Below are 18751 nucleotides of genomic sequence, written 5' to 3' on the forward strand. Positions count from 1 at the left end.
TCAGAATCAGAGATGAAGTTTTCTATCGTCTCCCTTCAAAATGCAACTTTAAAATCGGAATTTGAAGTTCTTATCACTTCAAAATGCAAATTCAGAATCGGGATCTGAAATATCTGAAGTTCTTATAACTTCAAAGTGTAACTTCAAATGATAAGAACTTCAGAATGAAATCTGAAGTTTATGGACTGTGTTTGATATTCTAAGGTGACAACCAAATTGGTAAGATTCGGCTTGGAGAACTTTAAACACTGAATCGCCTCATGAAAATTTTATCTTAGGGCTTTAGTCCCTCGTGCGCTTTAATTTGCAAATTTATATCTCACAAATCCCCCTTTATTATAAGAACACGGCTAAAGAAACAATTAAAGTAACTTTATTTCTGTAAGCAGAGACAAGAGAGGTTGCTCTGATGGTAAGCAACCTCCACTTCCAACTAAGAGGTTGCGAGTTCGAGTCTCCCTCAGAGCAAAGTGAGAAGTTCTTGGAGGGAAGGATGCTGAGAAATAGCCTCTCTACCCAGGGGTAAAGTTTGATATTTTTTCCTATTCCTATGCATTATATAATTACCTTATATATAGTTTCCTAAAGTGTTACCAAAATGGTGAACTCATTCTCCATCTTGGATACGGAAAGCGCGTTTCACATAAACCCTTTTTCATATCAAAATCAAATTAGGTTTCTGAATTTGTTCTCAAATAATTAGTATAAATATGATTGAAGCACCTTAAATTTTCCGAAGTAAACCTGAAACACTCGTTGATTTTCCAATAGTCAATATGTCGCTCAGAAACTTTGTATGCCGCAGGCACATGTGGACATCAAATCGCACCATTAGACAACTGAATACTCCTACTATTAATCCATCTTCTTCTTCTTCTTCTTCTTCTTCTTCTTCTTCTTCTTCTTCTTCTTCTTCTTCTTCTTCTTCTTCTTCTTCTTCTTCTTCTTCTTCTTCTTCTTCTTCTTCTTCTTCTTCTTCTTCTTCTTCTTCTTCTTCTTCTTCTTCTTCTTCTTCTTCTTCTTCTTCTTCTTCTTCTTCTTCTCTCAGTCATTGGACCGAGTCCAGGCATTCAGTTTTCGTTACGTAAACGATATTATATTTTGTTAACAGAAGAAGTTGAAGAATCACTGCTCATACGTAGTTGGGAAGAGGAAACCACACCAACGACTATATATCTCACCCATTCTGTTTACATGTCCGACGACAGATTCTACCAAGAAATTTCAAAACTTATTATTAGAAATTGGAATACTGTGGAGTTTCAAGACCGACGCAACTCTATAATAGAAAATACAATGAGGGAGGTGCGTCATATCATTAAACATGATTCAAACAAGGGACATCAAAAGTTGGATGTATGTGTGGATTTAAAATTGGTGAATGTTTGTATGGGAAGGATGTTGGTTCCAGAAGAAGAAATAGCGTTATCAAATCGTATGGTGCCAGCTAGTAAGTCATCAATGAAATTACTAAAGAAGATGGAGATTGATGAAGAAAGATATAGTAGCAAGGATGAATGTTGTGTAGTGTGTTTAGATGAATTAATTGTGAAGGAATCTGATGACGCTGAGATACTTTGCATGCCTTGTTCTCATATGTTTCATGGAGAATGTATTACCAAGTGGTTAGAGACAAGCCATTATTGCCCTATTTGTCGCTTTCAGATGCCCACGGAACAAGATTAATTAGACTTATAACATCCATTTATTTACCTCTTATTATAGATATATGTTTTTAGAAATCTTTTGCCATGTATAATTGTAAACAATATTTGACATGATTCGTTGGAACTCCTTGTTATGCAGAATTATAAATATCTAGTTGTTTCTAATGCTTTTTAATCAATTCGATATCATGTTGTAATATTTTGATTTGAAATAATTAATGCTATCTTAGTTTGAGCTCGATTTCATATAAAATTGCTCAGGAAAATTACGGCTAAGTATAAATTTACCTACTTAGATTCATTTTCGGAGAATGTGACGAACCAAACATTAGAATAACATAAAAGGAACTAATTCTGTTTCGATAGCTGATCATAAGGGCCTTGCTTGATCTACTTGCCATCAACACACTAAAGCAAAAACTCATGTTTTGAACGGTAATTTGAGTTGAGGATTGCACGTTAAATTTTTTACTTCATTTTGAGACTGATTGAAAGGAAAAGGTAATATCCTATTTGACTTGAAGCAAGTGACCAATCTCATGTATTACTTGGGAAAAAGAAATTAACCTTACTAACTAATGAATATAAAAAATATTTTACTAACTTGGCTACCTTAATTTTCACCATTTTTTGTATAATGAACATAAATTTCAAAAGTCTTGTATCACATAAATATAGGACATATTATAACTGTAAGTTTTAAAAGTCATTCTTTCTTAGCTAGCGTTTGGACATAGATTGAGTTGAAACTTGGAAAAATAATTTTTGAAGTAGTTTTGAAAAATAATTTTTGGAAGTTGAAATTATGTTTGGACATGCATTTTATTTGAAAAAAATTTGAAGTTTTGTGAGTAGGAACTTGATTTTCACCCAAAATCTACCATAAACTAGATTTTGGCCCCCGTTTGGCCATACATTTTGGCAAGTTTTTTTCAAATTTTTTTTGAAAACATTGTTTGTCCATAGATTAGTGATCTGTTTCTGAAAAATTTCTGAAAATATTTTTCAAGTTTCCAAAATCTAGTTTATGGTAGATTTTGGGTGAAAATCAAGTTCCTACTCACAAAACTTCAAACTTTTTTTAAATAAAATGCATGTCCAAACATAATTTCAACTTCCAAAAATTATTTTTCAAAACTACTTCAAAAATTATTTTTTCAAGTTTCAACTCAATCTATGTCCAAACGCTAGCTTGAAAACTTGAAAAATATTTTCAGAAATTTTTCAAAAACAGATCACTAATCTATGGACAAACAATGTTTTCAAAAAAATTTTGAAAAAAACTTGCCAAAATGTATGGCCAAACGGGGGCTAATAGCCCATTCGGATATAAAAAAAAAATCACTTTTTTTCGAAATCAGTGTTTGGTCATAAACTATTTCAATTTTCACTTGAAGATGAATTTTGGAATTTTTCGAAAATTTGAAAAACTCCAAAAAACTATTTTTCAAAATTTTCACTCAGATCATTCACAAAACATCAAAAACAATACAAAATTGTATTCATGTCCAAACACAACTCTAATTTTCAAATGTCATTTTCATTTGAAAAAAAAATTACATTTTTTTTTGGAATTTTACAATTCTTATGTCCAAACACCCTCTTAATTTATAAGGATTCATATTAGAAATTCCTAGTAATTATAAGAAAAAAGTACTTCTTAAATCCCCATGAGCACAGATCGTTACTTCTGGGATTGCCAAGGAGCTTTATATCTCACCAGACTGGCTGTAGTTGCATCAGTTGTTAGAGATGTAACGATTGATACATAAAATAATCGAATCCTAAATCAAAGATACGAGAGCTCAAAGCCACTATTCTCGAACAACTTGGAGTCATGCCTTTTCACAGAATAATGTACCCATATATAAAAAAATGATAGCAATAAAGTCTGTTTAATATCCAAAAATGTCTACACAACGATGCTTATACAACAAAAAAAAGAAATTCTAAACCAACAAAATGGTTGGCTTCCTAAATACCGAGGGATTATCAACACAAGTTCTCAACAGTGTAAATGAAATAAGAGAAATCGTTCCTGTTATTAAGTTATCTCCAGGGCAAGTTATTAGCAACTACAGGAGGACTATTATTTGAAGTTTCAACAAGCTGATTATGAGGGCTCACAGGCTCACCACTGGACTCGCTTACAGTTCCGAGTGATGATGGGCTTTTAGCCGCTGATGCTCCAGAGACCATTGTGGATGGCGTACCAAAAGCATCAGAATGATCCAATTTTAATTGCTTTTGACCTTGCATAGCGAAACTACCAACAATAACCTGCAACAAACGAAGGTCACAAAACATGACATTCTTCTTCTGAGAATTCTGAATATCAAGGGTAATAAGAGACTATCACAAACAGAATGTAAGGTAAGAGAGAAATATGGAATTAAAGTCATGTAGCACCTGTACAGCGGATGCTGCTGTAAGAACTCCTGCCACTCCACCACCCAGAACATGGCCATCTGGTCCAGCTAGTAACACACTCAAACCACCTGTCCTGCTGCGCTCAGCACCAGATTCCGAGAGAAGAAAGTAACCAGAAAGAGACAGGATCTCGAACTGTCCCTGAGGAAGTAGCAAGTAATAACGCCTTAAGAAGGGAAAAAATACATCTTCAAAGCCGTGGGAAGAATAAAACAACTGTGAATTATTTCCACTGGACATTTGAAGTAAAGTGTTTAACACTTCACAAAGTGATTCACATCTGACTAAAAAGACACAACACAGGTCAGCCATAGACCTCTTCCTTTTCTTTTTTTTCTTTTTCAAACAGGTCAACGGTAAACTCACCTATGAAATTTGTGTGGCAAGTCCATATCTGACTTAATATCTCAAAGCTATGTCCATCGCTTAACGTGTATTAAGATACTATTAACTACTTCAAACCATATAAGCAAACAATTAGTATAAGATGCACAAGGCAATACGAACCTCATATGTTACAGTTCCACCAGATATTGCTGCTTGCTGAAGTGTCACATTAGATATGGAGCCATTTGCTGACAGAATGCAGACGGCTTGTGAGGTACTATGAGAGAATGACATCAGTTTTGCCAATACATCCTGAGAAGAAAAAAGATACTAAATTGGATCTTCAAACATATAAAAGCAACTACTTATAGAGTTATAGTATAAGGAGAATCACAAATACTCCCTCTGTCCCACTTTATATGACACCTTTATCATTTGGGACATTCTGAAGTGTTTGAGATGATTCAACTTCTATACAACTTTCACAACTTTCAGGAACTCAAAATTCATTAAATTATTAAATTTTTAAACTTTTATGTAATGTTTTCTCTGTAAAATCTCACTTTAAAATTACTTCTTTTTTTTTTGTTAATAAAGACGGAGTCCGGACCAGCTTGGGTGCACCTTGGCTATTCTACCAGATACCTATATCTTCCCACCAATATAGGTACCATGTATTTCAGTCCACCAAAACTTAGACAGATGGCAGGAAATCACCTAGCATTTTTGTCTCTGTTGAGATTCGAGCCCTAGACTCTCATGGTCTTCATTCCAGCTTCATTGATTATAAGCAATTTAACATCTTGAAGTCCATATCTTGTCAAATACCATCATATAAAAAGGGACGGAGCGAGTCCTATGTTTCTTTATCTCCCTACCCTTTAAATGGTAAACTATCTAAGCGCATTTGTTGAATTGACATGAATGCAGCTCACACCAACCAGTATCACTTTATAAATGTAGAAAGCTATCCATGTAAATAGAAAGATCCCTTTGAGAGAAAGATATTTACACCATATTTCAAGGGGATTGAATCTTTTAACTTCTAAAAAGAGCAATACAGTGATGATGTTACCCTATTAAGCCCTCAGATGACTCTCAAGTAAGACATAACTGCAGAAGATCAAACCAAATTAGATATGTTGTTTCTATCTTCTCTAAGCAAGCAGCCCTGGAACAACTGACAGTCTAGCATCATTGTGCTACATAAAACCGAATCTCCATAAAGGCCAAGAAGATTTAACTTAGATGCTGGAAAAAACAAGTCATCCTTAGTTACCTGGTCTGTTGCTTTTGTTTAAAAGGATCACTAAATTTAATAGTCAGACAGTTTAAGAAAATAAAGAGGGACCACCCCAAACAAGTGGAAGATAATATCCAAATTTGTTGGATGAACGGTCCTTACATAAGATTTTTCTCCTTGTTTGCTTCACATTTTTATTATTTGAACTGGAATTCCATGAAGAGTTATATCACACGGAGCTTTAGCTCCTGATTATAGGATTGGAATCCAGATTTGAAGACCATCCAATCTGGAATACTGGGGTGTTTAAGGAAAACAGACTGAAACAACACCAAAACAAGGGGACCACCTTGTAATGGCTATATAATAAAACAAGAGGGCCCACTAATGGTTTTCTCCAGTGAATAATTTAGCAAACATTGATGCAGAACAGCGCATGCATACACACACACATATAAAAGACGACAAAATGTAATGGTCCTGATAGATCAAACATTGTAAGATGTACAAAACAGAAAATTTGCTGAAGAAATTGGGATTTAGGAGTATAATACTGTTATGTTTTTAAGGCAACCATAAAGTATCAGTAAAGCATTCAGCACTGAAGCTTTATTAGCATATAATATCAGTTTTACGCCCAAAAAAAAAAAAAAAGAACAGAGGACACCTTCAACTTGTACACACCGTTATCTTACTAATTCACCAAGAAAACAATACATTACTTAGTAAACTAATATATGTGCTGAAAAATATGTTTATGATGCTTGTGTGGCAGCAGAATATACTAAGAAATATATATTCAGGTTAAAAGGAAAGCAAACAAAATATAAACATAAAGTAATGATAGAAACAACAACATCCAACGTACTTCAACAGAAAATAAATAGTGGGCCAGGGAGGTAACAAAAGCATCTGTAAGGGAATAAACTAGGTGGTACATTATACCTCTGATTAATTACAAAAAAAAGAAGAGAGAAAGACCTCAGCTACTTTCTTATGTCGAAAGCTATATTTAATGACAAAATCTAAACGCCTACATAGTCGGACAACAAGAAGATCCCTAAATTCGTAACTTCTATAGTCAAATGGAAAGTACATTCAAGAATTTAACTCAGAAAAAGAGCTTCTTCTGTTCTCTTTTCTTAAAATTAATCTAGGATTAAATGAGTATGGACATGAAGCAATGACAAATAAAACAACAAGCAAGGCTCATACCATCCCTCTCCAATCTACTAACAAATGAATCAAATGGAAAAAAGGAAAAAGAAGAGCATACACACACACTGAGACAGAGATAAACAAAAAATTAAGGCGGCACCTCCCCTGCTCTTAAAGTGATAACATGGGGTCTAAATCCAATCCCTGCACCTGCTGATCCTGCAAATAATATCTTATCAGTAACTCAAGCTTTAGTAAAATGGAAGCAGCTGAGCACAAAGTTTCAGCATTCAATCACATCAAGTACCAAAAGCACGAGACTAAAAAGAACGTTTGTCTGCTTGAAGTCCAAATTAAAAGAAAAGTAGCAGGGAAGCCAAGAATTTTAAGAGTTTTTTTCCCTTGAGTAACTCAGGCAAATTAGCAAAGAAGAAAATAGAAAAATTAAATCTTCAAAGTTGAATACACAACATTAGCAAACCATAATCATTTCTGTTAGCACTGACTTCTGCTGCAAAATGACTCTAATAAATAGAATGCATCCCCTTTTTCACATGGCCAGTAATGCTAGCCAGATAACCAAAAGAATTAAAAATTAAGCATCATAGCATGATTTCTTGACGCAGGAAGATAACAGAAGGATAGCCAGAAAAAGAAAGAATGCAATCATTTTGTACTGCATAATTTATGAAGCGGATATACCATTTATACAGAAGAATATTTCACAACGAAAGGGCTCCTCCCTCTATCTTGGTAAGTTAGCATGTGACAAAATCCACTACAACAAGTATTGTGAACTGAAAAGCAAGGGTTCGTGTCCCCCCCCCACCCCAAATCCCCGTGTGAGGTAAGGGAAGAGCGGAGGTGTATCGACTAGAGATGGATCCAGGACTTAAATTCTGGTTCAATATTTATGTTCTCACTAATGAAATCAATGCTCTTTTGCAATAAGGTGTTCTAAACTTAGTATTGGTGAAATTTTAGTGAGTTTGACATAATATTTATGTCCATTACCCGTAGGGATAACACTGCACCCACCCTCTTGCCTTTTTGCAAGGAGACGGTCTCTACGTATTAGTCACATAAGAAGTAAGTCCACCGTTGCGCCAATGTTTGTATTAAGCAAATCATTAGGGTCATTCATGGTTCTTTTATTGTTTCTTAAGCTGCTAACCTTCTTATGGGAAAGAGTTCTTTTTTCTTGTTTCCTTTTATATAAATTGAATAATTGATGGACAAAACTAACTCTTCGTAGTATAATATATACAATTGAAAGCAAAGGAAAAAGAGAAAAGCTAAAAGAATACTAGTGATCATAAAATTAGATAAAAAGCAATAATTAATTAAATAATATACATGTGAAGAGATATCAACTATTTATATAAACAATTGAAACCCAAGGAAAAGGTTAAAAGAATATTAGCGATTTATAAAATAATAATAAAATAAATTAAATAATATACATGTGCAGAGACATATATTATATATAGCTGTATATTACTTAAATCACCTAATTGCTGTTTACGCAAAGAACCAGGTGGTCTCCCCCTGCCCTTTTTCATTCCCTCCGGCGGAGAAAATCCGCCGCCGCACTGCGCCGCTGACAATGAGTGAGGAGAGATTATACCATCAGGAGGAGCATACTTCCTTGGCCTTCCGCGCTTTCTTTTAGCCGGCTCAATTGAAGTAATAGGGTCCACACTCACTGGTGTAACTGCCGTAATCACTGACGTGTCTCCGGCACCGGCAACGGGAAGAGCAACGCTATCGGCGGGAACTTGATAAGTTTCCATCGGAGAAGGTGATGATGAAATTGGCGGCATTAGAGGGTAGTACGGTTCCGTACCACCATCAGAAGCGACGGATGATTGCATTGGGGCGTGAACTCCATTGGATTCTGCAAACGACATTCTCCTGCTATTTTACTTTTACTGAACCACTTTTGTTTTTACCAGTCGGTAATTCTTGGAAATTGTGAAATAAAGTTTTTATTGCTTCGCGGTAAATATATATACTTCGCGAGAACCCTAATGTGAAAAACACGGAAAAATCTCTTTAATTAGATTCAGATATGAAAAAGGAAAAGGCAGATCACAGATTTATAATTCGCGCAACAATTTCAAAGAAAAAGATCAATTTAGACAAATTTCTTTTTCCTAGATATTGAGCGTAAGAGCCTGTTTGGATGGGCTTCAACTTTTAAGCACTTTTTAACGTTTGAAAGTGTTTGATAATCAAAAAAAGGCTTAAAAAAATTAAAATTTGCTTAAAAAAAGTCATATTGGCTTAAAAATCATATTGTTTTGACCAAAGATATTATATTCTTATCCCTTATAATTTTTCTTAATTCCGAAATTATCCCTCAATAGAAAACCTAAAACATTCGGTCTCTTTCTTTTCTCCATTCTTGTTGCAGCCTCTTCTTCCTCTTCTTTCATAACATTCCCCAACTTCAGCTTCAATTTTGAAAGCCTCTTCAGTCCACGTAAGTTTAATCTTATTGTTGAATTTCAATTCCTAGTGTGTTTTCAAACTTTTGGAATTATGAACATCATAAACAAGTCTTGGTATTAATTTTTACCCATTAAAATTGAATACTACTATGATTTGTTTTTGGGATGTACAAAATCTTTTCCTATTTTTTGCTCAAGGATTATTACTTTCACCCCAATGAGATGTCTCGCTAAATGCTCAAGGATTTTAATTTTGTTTCTGTACTTTCATTTGCTGCCTACTTCTTTTGTTAAATAATAAATTGCAATGTGCTTGAACTAGAGTTTAGGAATGTGCTAAATAGAAAATTGATGACATCATAAGATCTCCACTCTTTACGAAGAAAGAAAAAAAAGGTTTAGGATGACAATAAAGAAATAAGAATATATATAAGATAAATTGAAGTGTCATACTTGTCAGAAAGTTCATGACTGTAAATAAGTATCGTTCTTGCTGAAGCCCTTAATTGTGGGAGATCGTTGTAATACTGGAAGCCAGAGGATAGCTTTTTGTACTGGAATAAGCTAGTTCAAAGTAGTATTATTTAACTTACACCTACATAAATATGTAGCTGTATTTAAAAGAAACTTGACATGTATCACATTCTAGCTAAGTTTTGCGTTGCCTTCTTTAGTTCATCAGATTCTGCTTTTGGAATGAATGTAATCAAATATTTACTTGTTTGTTTAGTTCTTATCAGAGCCATCATAAACAAGGCTATTGGCCTAATTTCTCAAATATAACATAAACCAAACATAATATTTCATTAATAAAGAAGGACAAGTGGCCATCTTTGCTTGAGAGCTGCGAATAATTCCTTCACGGAGCCTCAAAGCAAACACCTAAAGACATTCTTTCTGTCAAGCACAAGGCTATTTTAGGCTCTCTTTATGCAACTTCAGTTTTAGCTTCTTGGTTGTTCTGCTTTCTTCGGATTATTTACATTCAATCATGCCGGACAATGCTAAGTAGGACGATGATACACATATTATATTTTTTGAGTTGTGTGAGCAAGAGGTTAGAAAAGGAAATAGACCAAATACTTACTTAAATAAAGATGGGTGGAAAAGTATTATTGACGAGTTCTGTAAGAAGACGAGAAAAGACTATGATTAAAAAAATTATTGGGATTACATGAAAGGCGAATGGACACTTTTTAAGCAGTTGATGAGAGGGGAGACAGGTTTAGGATGCGATGCCACAAAAAATATGATTATAGCAGATGATGATTAGTGAGAGCTAAAAATTAAGGTACATCTCTCATATTATTAGATGTGTAATTCTTATTTTTGTCATTGTTAATTTTATCAGTTTGATTAAAGTAGTTTTGATTTTCTCTTTTTACCGGAGAATGCAAAATATAAGAAATTTAGGAACAAAGATCTTTCGCTCATATGGTTTCGCTACGATGCACTGTTTGCTGATGTTGTTGCCACAGGAGAAAGAGCACATGCAGCAAATCAAGAACAATCGTCCGGCATTGGACTTAATCTTGATGAAGAAGGAATAAATGTTATTGATGATTGTGACAAAGAACACTTTACTCATCTTAATGATGAAATGAGCGATGAAAGTGATGATCTACAGAATATAAATTCTGTTATGTTTCCAGAGTCATCATTAAAAAGACAAAAATCAACTGATGGTGTTAGCACTAGTAGCCAAGTAAGAAAGAGTAAGAAAAAATAGCTACAACATTAATAAAAGAGGATGTACACTCTCTCATAGATTTTATGTCTAGCAAAAGCACTGCTACATCTCCTGCAGTTGATGAGGCATCCATCGAGAAGTGTATTGGCATGTTGGAACAAATTCCTAATATTCTAGCTATGAGTGAAATTTACAGTTTTACTATGAATATGTTCCGCGAGAAAAATAACCGGCAGATATTTTTGGGATGCCAACTGATGAAGCTTGCAAGTCTTGGTTGGAGTTTAATTATCGATTGATACAAGAATTTTTTTAACATTCGGGAGAAACAATTCATTGACACTTTCATAATGTTTTAAAGGCCATTTGTGAGCTTGCAATAGACATAATTAGACCACATCCAAATTATAATGATGGCGCAGGAGCTCATAAGTCATGTAATGGTTGATATCTCCCTTTCTTTAGAGTAAGAAATATTTTTGCATAATTATTTTTTATTAAACTTATAATTTAACTTTTATAAGTTATAACAACCCGACTGGTCGTTTTGAGCTCTAGCGCGTTGTTCAGCAGTTTGAGGCCATGAGCAGTTTCACTTCAGGTATTATGACTTGTACGCGTAGTCGAAATCGAATTTTGGGAAGTTCGGAGTTGAATTGGAAAGAAAATTCTCATTTCGAAAGCTTTAAGTTGGAAGAATTGACTAAGATTGGATTTTTGAGTAGACGACCTTAGAATCGGGATTTGAAGGTCCAACAGGTTTGCATGATAATTTTGGACTTGGGTGTATGTCCAGATCGGGTTTTGGATGACCTGGGAACGTTCAGCGCTTATTGTGGAAGTTAACATTTTTGGAAAAATTTCATAAATTTAGGTTGAAGTGCATATCAGTGTTATCGATATCTGTTTAGAATTCCGAGCCTTGGAATAGCTCCGTATGGTAATTCTGGTATTGGAGGCGTGTCCGGAAGTGAATTCGGAGGTTCGTAAGACATTTTGGAGTCATTTGGCTAAAGTTAGAAATTTGAAGGTTTTTGAGAAGTTTGACCGGAAGTGGACTTTTTGATATCAAGGTCAGATTCTGATTCCGGATATTGGAGTAGGTCCGTAATGTCGAATATGACTTGTGTGCAAAATTTGAGGTTAATCGGACGAGATTTGATAGGTTTCGGCATCGAATGTTGAAGTTCTAAAGTTCATAAAGCTCGAATTAGTTGTGATTCGTTATTTTTCGGTGTGGTTTGATGTGATTTGAGGCCACGAGTATATCCGTGTTATGTTATGTGACTGTAAGCACGTGATTTTTGCCCTATATGAGAATTACTCCCAAAAAATTCAAAATAAAATGATTTTCCTTGGTGTGCAATTTTGAGTATTTTTGTGACATTTTTGGATGATTATTGTATTTTTCCTTGCATGTTTATTTATTAAATTAATAGAAAATACAAAAATATGTCGCATTTTGCATGTAGGATTTAATTCTACAATTTGTTAGTAATTAAGTTTGTTTACAAAAAATGAAAATTACAAAAATAGGCATCTTTTGCATTTTTAGCATTTAATGTCCAATTGTACAATTTTATGCTTAATTATTACTTAATTGTGCGTTAATTGTTATTGGGAGTTAATTTGCGCTTTTATAACTTAATTTAGTTCTTAATAATAATTTAAGTACTTTTATAATTTAGTTTTAGAAAAAGAAAAGAAGAAAAGAGAATAAAAATACAAAGAAAAATCGGATTGGGCCACTTCTTCAAATTTCAACCCCAGGCCCAAACAATTGTCCAACCTTCCCCATGACCCGGTCCACTTCAAACCGGGTCGACCCGGTCCGCCCCATTATTCCCAAAATGACCTAACCCTTCATATTCTTCATTTTTCATTTTTCCAAAAAAACCCTAAAAACATAAAAATACCATCCGCCCCCTTCCCTATCTTCTCCTTCTCCTTCACCTCTGCAAGACCAGCTCCAATGGCTGCCCAGCAACCATCCTCCAAACAGACCCCTCACGTCTTCATTTTCTCCGCCCAAACGACCACCACCACGATAGTCTATCGCCCCACGGACTGCCCGCTGCCTCCGCCTTCTTCGAACCATCGACGACCCTCCCATTTCGCTTCATTTCACGTCGCAACACCTGCACACACAACCATGGCTGCCTCCATCGCCTCCAACTTGAACCCATTAGCAAGCAGCTCAAGCCGTTTCTGCCTTGGACGATCTCAAACCAGCCCCAAGCAGTCATGAAGTTCCAGCTGCTTCTGCCTTCTGCCAGCAGCCCGCGTCGTCGTCACGTCCAAACGACCAGACGCTCCTGCTTCTGCTTGCCGCGTATCCTTCACGTACATGGCTGCTGCTATTTCTGCTTTCATCTTCTCCGTTCAAACAATCAAACAACCTGCTGCGTCGTCCATGGTTGACCTAGACGCTTCTGCTTCGCTACGTCCAAACACACCTTGTTTTGCTGCGTTGTTGCTGCCCACGAGCAGCTTATTTTGTTTCAGCTATGCTGCTGCCACCATTTCGTTTGGTCGAGTTTTAGTCGAGGTCGTCGAGCGTCATTTTGAGTTCGTCAAGTTTAAAAGGAAGGTGAGTTCGTCGTTGAGTTCAAGATCCGTTAGGGCAGTCTTGGTGCGACAATCGTGTCCGGATAGATTTATTCCCATTCGAGTTCTTTGTCGTTTCGATCCGGTTAGTAGATTTTGAGTTTTATTTTTTGTCCGTATTTCGTTTTGATATTTCTCGAATCTAAAATCGTTAGATATTTGATTTTTTTTGTTTTGTTCATGTTCATGTGTTTTGTTGAATTAATTTTCAGATTTCAAATGGAAATTTAATTAGTTGTTTTTCATGTTTATTTCATGTTTGTTTTATTGTTTAAGTAAAAATTTGTTAGTTTAATGTTTGTTAAATTCAAATTGAAATTTAATTGATTATTTCTTCAATTTGTTTCATGTTTTATGTATTTTCCAGAAATTATTAATGTTGTTTGAATCATTTAATCCGTCATGTTTGTTGTTTAAAAATAGATTTAGTTCATGTTCATCTTTGTTTGAAGTTCATTTTTAATCCAGTAATTTAATGTAAGTTTGTGTTTTTGATTTGTTGATTTAGTTTGAATCATGTATTTTGTTGTTAATATTGTTGTTTCCTTGCTCATCCATTTTTGGTCTAAGTTAACCAGGATTGGTTCCCGATATGGTTAATTTATTTCCATTGATTTGGAGTTGTGTTTTTCATCTGTGTTCATATGATTTGTTGTTGAAGATTGTTGAGAAATTGGTCATATTGGCTATATTTTGGTTAAGTTTGATTAATTGGTTGTTTAGAGCTGATGGGGGTAGTTTGGTAAATTGCAGTGCGTTCGAGGGTAAAATGGTAATTTCAATAAGGTCGGAGGGGTAATTTGGGAATTGAACATTATTGTAATTCTTTATGTTAAGCATGGGGGACAAAATATAATGGGGTGTGAGTGATATAGTTGTTTAACATAATGGGGGACAAGACATAATGTAGTGGGGGAATATTGTATTTGTTTATGTTAGGCATGGGGGACAAATGGTAATGGGTTGGGGTTGATGTATTTATTTAATGTAGTAGGGGACAAAACATGCCATGAGGGAATATTTGGGGTTGGGGATTCAAGACTAGGGTCTTGTTATAAATAGAGTCATTTGACACATTCTTAAGGGACTTGACTGGACTTGAATAAAAATGAAAGAGAACTAAGACTTGAAAGGAAAAAACTTAGACTAAAACTTTGAAAGATTTTTGAGGATTATTTTGAGAGAGGAACACATTCTGAAAATTTGAAGAGAGTGTGATAGAGTTTAAAAAGAGAAAACAAAAACAAAGTGAGAAACGAGTTTAGTTTCGGGTTTTAATAAACGCGTGGTTTGTTGCTGTTTAGTTGGGTTACAAACTTTGGGTTTGTTCTATTTGAGTTGTTCGGTTTTTCTTCAAAGTTTTCTGGGCCTTGAATCTGATTCGAATTGCTGCTGTTGGGTTGCTGTTGTTGCTGTGTATTTACACTACTGCTGCTTCTACTGATCTTCATCTTCTTTCCTTGCTTTCCAAATACCAGGTACACAAACTGATACACTGATTCATCTTGTAAGCCACTCGAAGCATGAATGCAAAAAATGAGAAAGATTTGAAGTTGTAATTTAATGTAGCCTTTTCTTTCTTTTCTGTCTGTATGTAGAATATTCTATGTGTTGCCGTGCAAACTCCTTAAACAACTCACTTTTGGAACTTAACCATAATAACTCGAAAGTATGTAAATAAAGTAGGACCTTATCTTCATTTATTTTAGAAAACAAAAAAAAAATAGAAAATGTAGTCGTGCTAAGATTACCCTTTTAAAAAAATAATGAGACGAGCCTCGCCAAATAAAAATGCAAATTGCGGGGCCCTCAATAATTGATCATAATAAATACTTAGAATTTGGGATGGACTGTTTAGTGAATTTCACTGCCTTCCCCGAAGATAATAACGCGTTAGACTCTTTAGGTGCGACTCAATTAAATTACATTCTTAAATTCGGGTGCGCATTTATGTGACCCAAATTCAAATCTCAACGGAGTCGAAATGTGTTAACAACTACGGGTGCATTGATTGTGACGTGGTTCGAGATGCATTTTCACGACGTTGCAATTCTATAAAAATAAATGATAATAATAAAAGCGGTTTTAAATTCAATAAAAGCACATAAGTCACAACATGTATTTAAATCAGATATTTAGCCATTATAACAATTTAAGCGACCGTGCTAGAACCACGGGATTCGAGGGTGCCTAACACCTTCCCTCGGGTCAACAGAATTCCTTACTTAGAATTTCTGGTTCGCAGACTTCATTTGGAAAAGTCAAAAATTTCCTCGATTTGGGATTCAAGATAAACCGGTGACTTGGGACACCAAAAGCCAAACCTTTCCCAAGTGGCGACTCTGAATTAAATAAATAATCCCATTTCGAATATTGTCACTTAAATTGGAAAAACTCCCCTCGCGCATTCTACCCTTCGGGGTAGGCGCGCAAAAAGAAGGTGTGACAGTGACTGGTTGGTGTGATTGGACGGGGTCCTCGGAGCCTCGGGTGTGTTTCGGGGTAGTTTCAGACCAAATTGGGATGAATTGCTGTTGCTGCTATCTGGTGTCCTTCTTCGCAAATGCGAAGAGAGTCCCGCGTTTGCGAAGAGGAATTGAGGCTGATGGAATTTGGCCTTCGCGAACGCGGGGAAATAGACGCGAACGTGAGGATGGTCTGGGCAGGCTTTCGCGAACGCGACACAGGAGCCGTGAACGCATAAGAGGAAGAGTATGCGGGGCCTGGTGCGGTTGGCCTTCGTGAACGCAGCTGCAGGAATGCAAACGCAAAGGCGGTGGTGGTCAAAGGTCCGCGAACGCGTAGAGGAATTTTTGAAGGATGCATTTTTAGCGTTCGCGATCACGAAGGTATTCCCGCGATCGTGAAGAAGGGTCGTCTAGGCAGTGTCTTTTAAAAAATGGGGTCTGGGCTCATTTCAACCCCATATCTTCCATTGGGGGGGGGGCAACTTTGGAGTGCCATTTTCATCACCAAGTATGAGGTAAGTGGTTTCTACTAGTTCTGAGTTAAATACTTGGATTATATATGGATATGGGCATGGAAATTAGTAGAAAATGTGAGGTTTTGGTAGAAAACCTAGAATTTTGTATTCTGGGATTTAGACCATGAAATTGGACGTAAAGTTGGGAAGAAACTATATATTTGAGTTCGTGAGGTTATCGGTAAAATTTATCTTCTCAAAATTTCGGAATCCGGGCACGTGGGCCTAAGGGTGATTTTTATCGACTTTTCAATTGGGGTTAGAAATTGTTATAAATTGAATTGTTATGAGTATGTGAGCATATATTAATGGGTTTGTATAATTATTAGCTAGCTTTGAAGCGTTGAACATCGGTTTAAGTCATCGTAAGAGCTTGGAAGTCGGTAATGGAACGTCGGAGCGAGGTAAGTCTCCTTTCTAACCTTGTAAGAGGGAATTATCCCCATAGGTGAAGTAATTAAATATGTGCTCCTATTTGTGGGGGCTACGCACACACAAGGTGATGAGAGTCCGTGCGTAGCTACTATTATGCTTAAGTCTGGGTAGTCTAGGACGCAAAAGTATGCTATACTTGTGATATTTGTAACCCTATTGTCGATTTAAAATGCTTAATCATATCGAACTTGGTAAATGAATTTCTAAAAGGGTTAAACATCATTTTCTTGACCGTTAAAAAGAGAAGTTGCCATTTCTTTGGGTAATTGTTTCCCTGATGAATTCTTGCTTAACTGTTTGAATGTATTAGCCTATGTGTAACTGCATCGCATGTATGATTCGCGAGCGGGGTACTTCTTTATTTATATTTGACCACGTCGCATATATGATTCGCGAGCGGGGTAATAGATGCATCTATGGTTCGCACCATTCGACCCTATACACGAGGTGACGAGAGTCCGTACGACCTCGGCATGATTTGCGCATGACTTGCTTAATTATTTTTGGAATTATTGATAATTGATGTGTCCTCGTTGGCCGGGGATGTAAATTATTAAAATATGAAAATAAGTTTGAAGATTTCTATCAACAAAAGAATTGTTTACTTGCTTCATGATTATTGAGTTTGCAGTCGCCTTATAAAATTCATAATTTTTCACATTATTGGTATTATATTATTGGACCACTAGTAAGTGTCGAAGTCGACCTCTCGTCACTATTTCTTCGAGGTTAGACTGGATACTTACTGGGTACGCGTTATTTTCGTACACATACTACACTTATTGTGCATTTTTATTGCACAGGCACATGTGTGTCTAGTGGCCTCGTTGGGCAGCGGCATGATTGATACGGAAACATAGGTGAGTTGTATCCCTCGAGACGACCCGTAGCCAGGAGAGTCTCTTTCAAAGTATTGTATTTTCTTTTCTGTCCAATTTGTATTCTGGACAATTATTGTATTATATTTTTTTTCCTAGAAATTGCTCATGTACTTGTGACACCGGATTCTGGGATGTATATGAGATTATTCAGTCTATTTGTTAAAGACATCATTATTTACTCAGGGAAGCTCATTATTTATTGTTTAATGTAAAGAAAAAATGATTTCAAAAATACTAAAATGAGAATTTAATTAACTTCATGGTGTTGACTTGCCTGACAGTGGTGTTCGGCGCCATCACGACCCTTAATGGATTATGGGTCGTGACAACATAGTATTAGAGTACTAGGTTCACTTAGGTCTCATGGGTCATGAGAAAATCTAGTAGAGTCTTGCGGATCGGTACTAAGATGTCTGTACTTATCTTTGAGAGGCTACAGGGCTGTTAGGAGCACTTCCCTTCTTGATTCCTCATCGTGCGGTTCAATTCCTTTGAGGCTTATGTTTTTATTCCATTCCTATTCAATCTTATGCGACTTGAAGCGCTTGTTACCAATTGGAAATTGAGGAATTGTAATGGTACTACAGATGCGGTGCAGGATGTTTCTCCCTGCGTAGTTGTTTGGACTATTGTTGTCGCCTTGCGGAAGGATATTTTGTCATTTCAGCTCAAGCATAACCAGTTCTTATGTGATGACCCTAAAGGTCATATCTTGTTTTAGAAATCAAAACTATGTTTCGAGGTTTGAAAACCTCTTTTTGTCTCATCTCGATTTGCGTGCGCAGTTCGGGTGCGTTTCCGGAAAGCCTTTATGTGAAATTTAAGAAAAATAATGAAATTGGCCTTTAAAATTGATTAAAGTTGATTTTGGTCAATA

At 35.8% G+C, this 18751-nt stretch overlaps 2 protein-coding genes across 3 annotated transcripts; one reads left to right on the forward strand and one right to left on the reverse strand.

Annotated features, from left to right (window-relative positions):
* The first annotated feature begins 1296 nt into the window (after window positions 1–1296).
* On the forward strand, window positions 1297–1686 carry LOC107825936 (E3 ubiquitin-protein ligase RING1-like). Its single transcript, XM_016652869.2, has one exon. It carries the CDS (start codon window positions 1297–1299, stop codon window positions 1684–1686), a length of 390 nt encoding a protein of 129 aa, XP_016508355.2.
* A 1823-nt stretch (window positions 1687–3509) lies between these two features.
* On the reverse strand, window positions 3510–8963 carry LOC107825940 (AT-hook motif nuclear-localized protein 10-like). 2 transcript variants are annotated; one of them, XM_016652871.2, is made up of 5 exons: window positions 8327–8963; window positions 6986–7044; window positions 4605–4736; window positions 4077–4238; window positions 3510–3947 (listed from the first exon to the last, which is right to left on the reverse strand). In XM_016652871.2, exons 1-5 carry the CDS (start codon window positions 8733–8735, stop codon window positions 3717–3719), a joined length of 993 nt encoding a protein of 330 aa, XP_016508357.1. In that variant the 5' UTR covers window positions 8736–8963; the 3' UTR covers window positions 3510–3716. The 2 variants fall into 2 exon arrangements, with proteins under 2 accessions (XP_016508357.1, XP_016508358.1); XM_016652872.2 differs by having other exon boundaries at window positions 8336–8958.
* Window positions 8964–18751: the final 9788 nt, after the last annotated feature.

The sequence above is a fragment of the Nicotiana tabacum genome, chromosome 3 (genome assembly GCF_000715075.1).
Source record: "Nicotiana tabacum cultivar K326 chromosome 3, ASM71507v2, whole genome shotgun sequence".
Taxonomy (NCBI): Eukaryota; Viridiplantae; Streptophyta; class Magnoliopsida; order Solanales; family Solanaceae; genus Nicotiana; species Nicotiana tabacum.